Below are 8,501 nucleotides of genomic sequence, written 5' to 3' on the forward strand. Positions count from 1 at the left end.
AACACCACACAAATTGGACTTGGAGGTGCAAGTCAGGTTCTGTCTGTAATTTCAGCTGGGAAGTCAGCAGACAGCTGATTTCACTCTCAACACCCAACTCACTTTCAGCTCTGTATTTTAAGCAGCCCCAGTGATGTTTGCTTGTTTTCCCTCTGCTCTATGAAATGGCATCTTTGTTTTATGGGTCTGTGAGAGCCCAGAGAGGCAGGGCCTGAAGAGGAATAAAAGCTTTCCCCTCCTGTCTTGCAGCAGACAGAAGCTGTGTCTTTATCTCACAAACCATGCCCAGGGTTAGTTCACCCAACTCAACTCCACTGACCAAAAAACCCCCAGATTTTTCCATCACTGAAGATCTACTCTCAAAACATGACTTAATGTTGTCTGTGTTTTTCCATGCCCACTTTCCCAGCTGCCTTGGGAATGGATTAGAAAGTGTGCTTGCCTGAGCTTTTTAGAGAAATGCTGCACACATACCTCATCTTCCGTCAGGGCCCTCTGGTTTAGGCTCCTCCTGTCGTTCCCCATGAGGTGACGTTTCTTCAGGTCTTCCCCGGAGCTGTACAGCTCTGGGAACTCAGCTGACTTCTTCCTGTAGTTCAGAAGCTGTGCAAGCTGATCCACCTTGCTGTACTGCCTTTCCACGCCGTACCTGTTCGTTTTGGGGTTCCTCTTCTCGCTGCGCCTGTGCTTCAGGGCGCTCTGGATTTGCTTTTCTGACCACCAGTCATAGTCACTGTAGTCAGGGAAGAGACTCTTCTCACTCAGAGCAGGCCTGCCTTCCTCCCTGGCCTCCAGRAGCTGCTCCCCTGCACCGTCCCTCTTGTCCAGGTGCCGGCTTTTCCACCACAGCAGCGGGTAGAAAGGCCTGTAGGAGGCTGCGGTTCTCTTCTCTTTCTCTGCAGGGAGACGCCGTCTGTACTCCTCCCTCTCCGCGTACCTTTCCTCCTCTTCATTTTCCACCCGGTCACTGCTGCGGTGCTTCTTCTCCACCTCCTCCTCCTCCTCCTCCTCCAGGCTGTCCTCAGTGCTGTAGTGCCTCCTGGCCTGTCCCTTGTGCTCTCGAGCCTTCTGGGACCCTTCCTGCTCCTTGTTCCACAGGCGGGATCTCCCTGCAGCGCGGTGCTGTTTCTCCTTGCTSAGATACCTGTCCAGCTCCTCCTCATTTTCATTTTCATCCTCGAGGTACGTCCTCCCCTGGGCACGGCGCGCTCCATCGCGGTGTCTCCTCTCCTCAGGCCGTTTCTCATTGCTCTCCTCTTCCCTGCTCTCCTGGCTGTGCTGCCAGCTGTGCCCGTGCTCCTCGCTGCCCTGCCCTGCAGGGCTCTCCTCCCGCAGCTCCTCAGGAGAGCCTCCCTTCTCCTCAGAGCCCTCCTGATGCTTCTGGCGGCGGTTCCACCTCTCCCCTGGGTGGGATCCCCSAGCTGGCTCCTCTCTGTCCCCACCGTGTCCCCTCTTCTCCTCAGAGGAGTCACCCACTCTGTGCTTCCTGTGGTAACCTTTGGAGTTGTAGGGTCGCTTCTCCACCTCGGTTTCTTCGCTCTCCTCGGAGTCTTCGCGCTCCTGCTGGCGGGAGAAATCGCGTTCCTGAGACTCCTGGTGGTATTTCTCACTCCTTCCTTCCTCTGCCTCTTCCCGGATTTGTTTGTAAGGGCTCTGCATTCCCTCCTCCAGGTGCCAGCGGCCCCTGGGGCTCGGATCATTCCCACCCCGGAACTCCTCGGTGCTCAGGCTCTCTGAGCGTGATTTCTTGCTGACAACAGCAGCCTCTCCATTTTCACAGCACTCGCCCTCCTTGCTTTCCTCCTCACTGTGGTACTTCCTCTCCTCCTCTCTCCCAATTTCCTGATAGTGCTTTTTGATTTCRGAGTGAAAGGTTTCATCCTCAGTGGCTGAGTGGTGTCCAACCTCCTCCTCCTGGCTTTTACCTTCCTCACGAGCCAGTTTCTCCTCAGCACCTCCTGCCATGTGCTTTTCTGACTCCACTTCTGCCTGGCTTTGCTCTTTCTCCATGCTCCCAATCTTTATTTTATCAATCTCTGCTGCATCTTTGGGATACCTCACTTCAGGTTCTTTATTTTCGCTTCTCTCTCTGTCAKTTTTATCACCTACAACAACAAAAGCAGCATCATGGAGTAATCAACCCTCCACTGAAATTTTATTTCAAGTTATATTTATTATAAATTCTATCCAAGTTCATTTATCCCCAAGGCACCAAGGAAATCTGGACAGAATTGATTTCTTAAGTCTGGTTTTAAAATCAGTAGTTTGCTACTCTTGTATGCTTGCCTGGAAAAGGATGAACTAACTTCCAGGCATTTTAGAAGTTCTGGGAATTTCCTGCAAGTTTCCTGGMATTTCCAGAATAATTTTTGGCTTTTTTGTGATCACATTTTTAGTACTAAATTAAGCCACCTCTCGTTCCCATTAAAAATCCATGGGATCTGGAGTTGTGTTCAGTTCTTTGACTGCCAGGCCTTGCCCATCACAGATATTTGTTCACAAAAAAAGACAACCACCTATTTCAAGTCACTCTAAAACACYAGGATTTTTAGCAAATTTAAAAAGTTTTTTAAAATTGACTGAAAAAAAAAGTATTAAAGTAATCTGATGCTTTGCAAAGTTAAGCTTCGTCTTCTCAGGCTACCTAAAGAGTTTGTCAAGTCCTCTCAGACTCTCCAGGTGTTTTAAAGAGAGCCAGAAGTGCCATCCAAGAATCCCTGACAATTCCCAGGTCAGGCTGTTTGTTGTCTGAGTGAAACAGACTGAACAGAAGGTAAAAACAGAATTTTGACATTGCAATTTGGAGACACAGGTTTCACCAGCTCCAACACCGGAGAGAAGCCATGCACCAAATTCCTTTCACGAGTTCAGGTAATGCTGTACTTACTCTTTTTCAGCATTTCTTTGCACTCAGGATTAATGGGGGGTGCATTTGGCTTAGACAGAGCGTTGGACAGAACCTCCACTATGCACCGGGTGACCTGGGAGAGACAAAAYGGGAGAAAAAATCCTCATGGCAAAAATGGGAATTTTACTTCTGACCCTGCTGGTAGAACAGCTTGCTTAAAATCAGAGTTCAGGCTGTTATTAATGAGCTTTGAGTAACCCTGTGCATTTGGGCTTTGCTCCTCACTCCCACAGCAGTGAGAACAGGCACAGGGTGTTTTTATATCCCCTTGTGTTTGCAGAGGTGACAGGCTCCTTCTGTACCTTTTAAAATATTAAATTAAAAACAATGTGTCTGYTATAGAATAAACAACCAAACACACATTGAAGAATGAGGATTATCCTGTAAGATCTGTCCAAACAAGGATGCTGCAAAGGCAGTTTGGGGTTACCAATGAATTAAACACCTCTGTGTCCTCTGTGAAGGATACACTCCACACCTTCTCATGTATGGGGGCTCTCAGCCCTGCCTGCTTTTTAGCACTGAACATTCAACAGGATCTGAATTTCTGGAAGCAGAGAAAATGGATTGATTTAGGCAAGTCACACAATGTGCTCTAATCCCAAGCAGCGCCAAAGTAGCTCCTGTGTATAAAATGATTTTCAAGTGCTGGAGCTGTGGGTGTGAACAAGGGCTCTGCTTGCAGGGGGAGCCTCAGGTGGACAATCTGTGGGGATGACTGGGAGGAGACAATAAAACATTTTTAGAGCCATTTAGTCTTTTAACTATTTTTGGTTATTATCAGGTGTTTACTGATCTAAATGATCACAGTGCAGAGGGGCTGGTGTCAGGGTGAAGGGTCTGAGAGCCCCTGGTGGCATGGATTTACTCACATGGGGAGGAACAAAAGGCTACATTAGGAAATCTGTTACACAGTTGGTGATAATATTGTAACTGTAAACATTTCACCTTTCCTCCACGCTGTCACCTCACTGTTTACAATAACAGGCACTGTGGAATGTTTCAGATCACTTTTCAAGCAGCTGGACAAGGCAGAGTTTCACAGGTACCACAGTGACACAAGAGCCAGCTCCCAYTTCCACCAAACACATCTCCTGACAGCTAAAGGCACTCCGAGCTCCATATGAGCTTTCAACAATTTTGCCACAATTTTCAGGAAAAAGGTAAAGCATCACCCTGAGAGTTTAAAGACAAAACATGGAGGACAGATCAGTGATATTTTGTGAGATTGTTTTGACAAGGAGCTACTCACCATTTCTTCAGTGTGGTCTTTTTCCACTGGAACTACGCTGGCACCTGGAAGAAAAACCAATTAATACACAAGAAAAACCAATTAACACAGACTCATTAATACAAGCATCACTGACAGGAATCCTCAGCCAAATTGGTCCARTGAGGCAGCTTGAGATTTGGGTTGACCAGTCACTAAACCAGGSACATTCCACATCAACCCTTTCCTTATCTGGACGGAAGAGCTGTGTGAAATCGCAGCAGAGCACGAGAGGAGAGGCACAGCAATGCTTCTGGCACTAAAATAATATTCACCAAAAATAGTCCCACCCACAAAAAWTCCAACACCAAAGAAAGCCACACTTAAATTCCAAAATGGAACTTTACTTCAAATCAGGTCCTCATGTAGTTGMATCTGTTTGATGGTAAAATAAATTGTCAAAACCAACAAGCAAGGCCTGTTTGCACCCCAAGAACCTTTTGGATTCTTGGAGAAGCTCCATGTGCACCCCCTGACAACAGGAGACAGTTCATCAAGGCTGTAAAGCAGCTACTGTMYCAGTCCTGCTGGAGAAATCCTGCCTCACTTGGAGGTGGCTCGAGGGAGGAAGGAAGGAGAGAGCCAGAAGRRACAGGAAAATTTCCATTCACTGAGTGGTCTGTTATTGCTCCAAGAAATAAGCAAAAAACCCCAAATCTCAGCAGAAAACTACTCTGGGAGGAAGCAGCAGAACCCATTCCCCTGTCCCTCTGTCCCGTGGACACATGGGGTAACTCACAGCTCCTTACACCACTTCTATTGCACCTGGGCCAAGATATTTGCTTTTGGAAAGGAGCTGCTGCCAACAAAACCCCGGTGCTGATGGCTGCTGCAAGCTCTCCAGCTGGATGATGATCTTGGCTGCTGTGTTGTTAATAAACTGTCCATTCCCAGCCACCTGCAGATTTCCAGGAGTGAGGCTGAGCACCTCTGCCAGCCCCACAAAGGCGTGTGGGAGCAGGGCTTGGAGCTCTGGAGAGCTCCCACACAGTGCAGAAGCAGCCCTGAAGGCCTTACAGGGGTCAGCAGAGCCCTAAATACAACAATCAGCTCTCTCTGGCTGGGTCAGGGACAGTGAGACAGAGGAGCACAGAGCACATGTGCACATAAAAGAGGTCAGTTTTACCTGATGACATCCCAACAATGAACGCTGCCCTGAGGAGAGCAGGAGCACAGAGCCTTGCACTATTTAAAGCAGCACAACCTTTAGTCTCTGTGCTTGCAGAGGAAGCAGACATCCCCTGGAGCAYTGACTCAGTGTCTAAGAGCTGAGCATCACACAATAACAGCTCTGGACATTGCTGTTATCCCCTCTCTGCTCCCCCAAACGCACATGTGGGGATGTGCTGCTCCAGCCCCCATCCCTTCCCCAAGTGCCATCAGAGAAGGGAACCCACACAAGGCTGGCACAGAAGGGATTCCCCTAAAATAGCTCTGCATCCTCCCCCAGCATTCCCCCRGTGCCAGGTGCTGTGTGAGGGGAGATGGAGCTGCTCAGAGCCGACCCTCTCCCCCATCCCTGGCGTTCAGCACTGACTGAGGCAGGCTCTGAGCTCCTTTTCCAACCCAGGATATAAATAATGCTCACCCTGCTGTGTGCAGGGAGAAGGATGGACAGACATGGGGCAGGGGACAGAGAGACAAAGCTCCTCCTAAAAAGGTGTTATCTGTAAAAAGGCATTCATTGTCTCCATGCCACAGTGGGAGATGCTGCTCTCCCAGGTGAGCATAGGTAGGAGCCCCTTCACTGCCTCTTCCTGGGGAGGCTCCTCTGCTCCTCCAGCCCCTGGGAAAGCCTGACAGGCACCGGGACAAATGTCTGATTTTGTCCTTTTACTGATGCYCATCTCCTGTGAGTGACACCCAGTGATGTGGCAAAGCACAGAGCAAACTCCTGGACATCTCCTGCTGCTTGAGGCCACCCCCTGGGCGCTGTCAGTGGCACAGGAACACCAAGTCCGGTTGGCCCCACTGCCTTTGCTGTGTCATTCAAAAGCTCACTTGGTTAGCAGTGAAAGCCATCGTGAATGTAACAATGTCAGAAGAACGTGATGGTATCGGGCAGATGTCAAATGAACCTGCCTGGAGAAACAGAACGAGCCCCYAGTCCATGCCAGAGCCTGAAATAACAACTGAGGGAGCTGCTGAGCCAGGGAGGCAGCGGGGAGCCAGCAATGCCCCACTTTCCACAGGTGCTGGCAGTGCCAGCCCATGCCAGCTGGCAAGRGCTCCCTCGGGGCCACCTGCCACCCGAAGGTGCTGGCCAACACGGCCACCTCCCTGTCCACACAGGGACAGCAGGGTCAGGCAGCAGGACACCCACCCGGGGCTCACAGGAACGCAGCAGATGGGAACACTGTGGGGTTCCACAGCACAGCCAAGCCAGGACACGTGCCAGCGTGGAAACCTCGCACCTGAACACACCACAAAACAAACCACAGCCCCACAAAGGAGGGCAAAACCCTGGGGATGCTCTACCCTCCTGAACCAAGTCTGCCCAGGGAGGTAGGATTAGATTATTTGATTTTTTCTAAGTGCTGAGAGTTGATGGATATCATGAAAAATGATGATAAATGCAGGACAAATTCACACGGCTTCTGCTTGCATGTCCAAGATTAGAACAGATCTTCGGGTGGGTCCCTGACGAAATCCCCACATGGCTTTGTTTCATCAATGCAGATGACTCAGTGCAGTGTCATCCCTCATCAAAATGTCACAGTGTCTTCCTAAGCAGGATCACWAAAATTCTGGCATATTGATTTGCAGGACTACTAGAAAGTTCTTGAAGTCAATGTTTCACTGATACAACATTTGAAAGCAAGAGAGCCACAAAGGATGTAAAGAGGTACCTGCTCTGTTTGAAGGCACAAACAGGGAAAAATATTTGGAAACAAATCCCCATAGAATCTATGGTGTAAATGTGGTGAGCTACTGTGTGTTTGGGTCCTTTCCCCCCATATTCCACCCTCCCTCTCTGATTTCAATAAAGGCACCTGAAAGCAGTCAACTCCCTCACAGTCTCWGCACAAGAAGTCTCCCAGAAGTGTGGAGACTTCTAACAGACCTAAAGCCAAAATCCTCAGCCCAGAATGACACCGACTCATTCAAGCAATGATGTAAGTAGGCATAAAAAACACTACAGAGCTAAGCCATCACATCATTCTATTGTGCTTAAGGTTCATTTCACAGCGGGGTTTTAGTTTTTAATGCCGCGGGCAAAAAGATAAAAAATCCTGCTAGTTAAAGCTGCAGAGCCGCTACTTTGCCACCGCCTCGCAGCGTCAAGCACCGGGCTGGCAAAAATCCCCGTAAGGAAGCGGCACCGAGAAGTCTTTGTGCAAAGATGCTGTGCCGGGATAAAAATCCAGGCGGAGCAGCCGAGGAGCCCTCGCCCAGCGCCATCCCCACCCGAGGGGCCACCCGGAGCGAGCCCCTCCATCCCCCCGTCCCGCTCACCTGCCAGGGCGGCGGCCGCCAGGAGGGCGAGCAGCGCCCGCGGCCCCATCTCGGCTGCGCTGGGCTGGGCTGTGCCGGGCTCGGCGCGGTTTAAAAGGGGAGTGGGGGCGGAGGAGACGGGCGGGGGGCCCGCCGGGAGCTGCGTCACTGCGAGCCCCCGGGGGCGGTGCCGCCGCCGCCCCCGCGCCCCCTCCTCCCCCCGCAACCCAAAGCCGGGGACCCGCTCGGCCCCGGCCGCCCCCTCCCCGCCTCTAAAGGAGCGGGGCAACTTTCTCACCCGCTGGCCAAGCCGAGAGCGTTTTCCCTTCCCCGGAGATGCCCCCGCCTCATCCTGCCGAGACCCCTGCACATCCCCGCCGCGACTTAGSAAAGGGGGAAAGCGGCGCTTCCCCGCCTGTTTCTCGGAGGATGCGGTACCGTCCTCAGGTCTTTCCCTTTATCGGAGGATGCCGAGCCTCTGCCTCCAGGGCGGAGGTGCGGTAACCCATCCCTCTTAAACAGCTTTCACGAGAAATCGCTGCGCTTCCACATCCATTTCCCATCGAAGCCTCCTCAGGTGCTGCAGCAGCCTTTCCTGCCTGCAAGGYTTTTATCCTTTCCCCTCCTCTCACAGCCTCCCCCCAGCCCTCCCCACACAGCAAACCCGGACCCAGAGAACGAGTGGGAAGCGATCCCGGTCCTTCTGGCACCTGGTGAGGGAATGACACGCAGCATTCCCCAAGAGTTCCACCAGGGAAATCACTGCTCTYAGCATCCATCTCCACGGGCAAACCTTTTATTTACCGTGATGATGCTCTGGGGAGCCAGAGSAAGCCTGCAGAGATCAAGTTTTACATCGTTTCCTTTAACAGCCCCCGCTGTCCCAAT

At 51.2% G+C, this 8,501-nt stretch overlaps 1 protein-coding gene across 1 annotated transcript in view; it reads right to left on the reverse strand.

Annotated features, from left to right (window-relative positions):
• The window catches only part of CHGB (chromogranin B), an 8,381-nt gene extending 667 nt beyond the window's left edge, over window positions 1-7,714 (reverse strand). The window contains exons 1-4 of the mRNA XM_057384268.1: window positions 7,635-7,714; window positions 4,161-4,204; window positions 2,888-2,981; window positions 475-2,105 (exon numbers count right to left, since the gene is read on the reverse strand). Coding sequence (XP_057240251.1) covers window positions 475-2,105; window positions 2,888-2,981; window positions 4,161-4,204; window positions 7,635-7,683 — 1,818 coding nt within the window. The 5' untranslated portion in view covers window positions 7,684-7,714. The remainder of the gene's footprint in view (window positions 1-474; window positions 2,106-2,887; window positions 2,982-4,160; window positions 4,205-7,634) is intronic.
• Window positions 7,715-8,501: the final 787 nt, after the last annotated feature.

Source organism: Malurus melanocephalus, unplaced genomic scaffold (assembly GCF_030028575.1).
Source record: "Malurus melanocephalus ecotype Western Australia unplaced genomic scaffold, MMel_1.1 scaffold_695, whole genome shotgun sequence".
Taxonomy (NCBI): Eukaryota; Metazoa; Chordata; class Aves; order Passeriformes; family Maluridae; genus Malurus; species Malurus melanocephalus.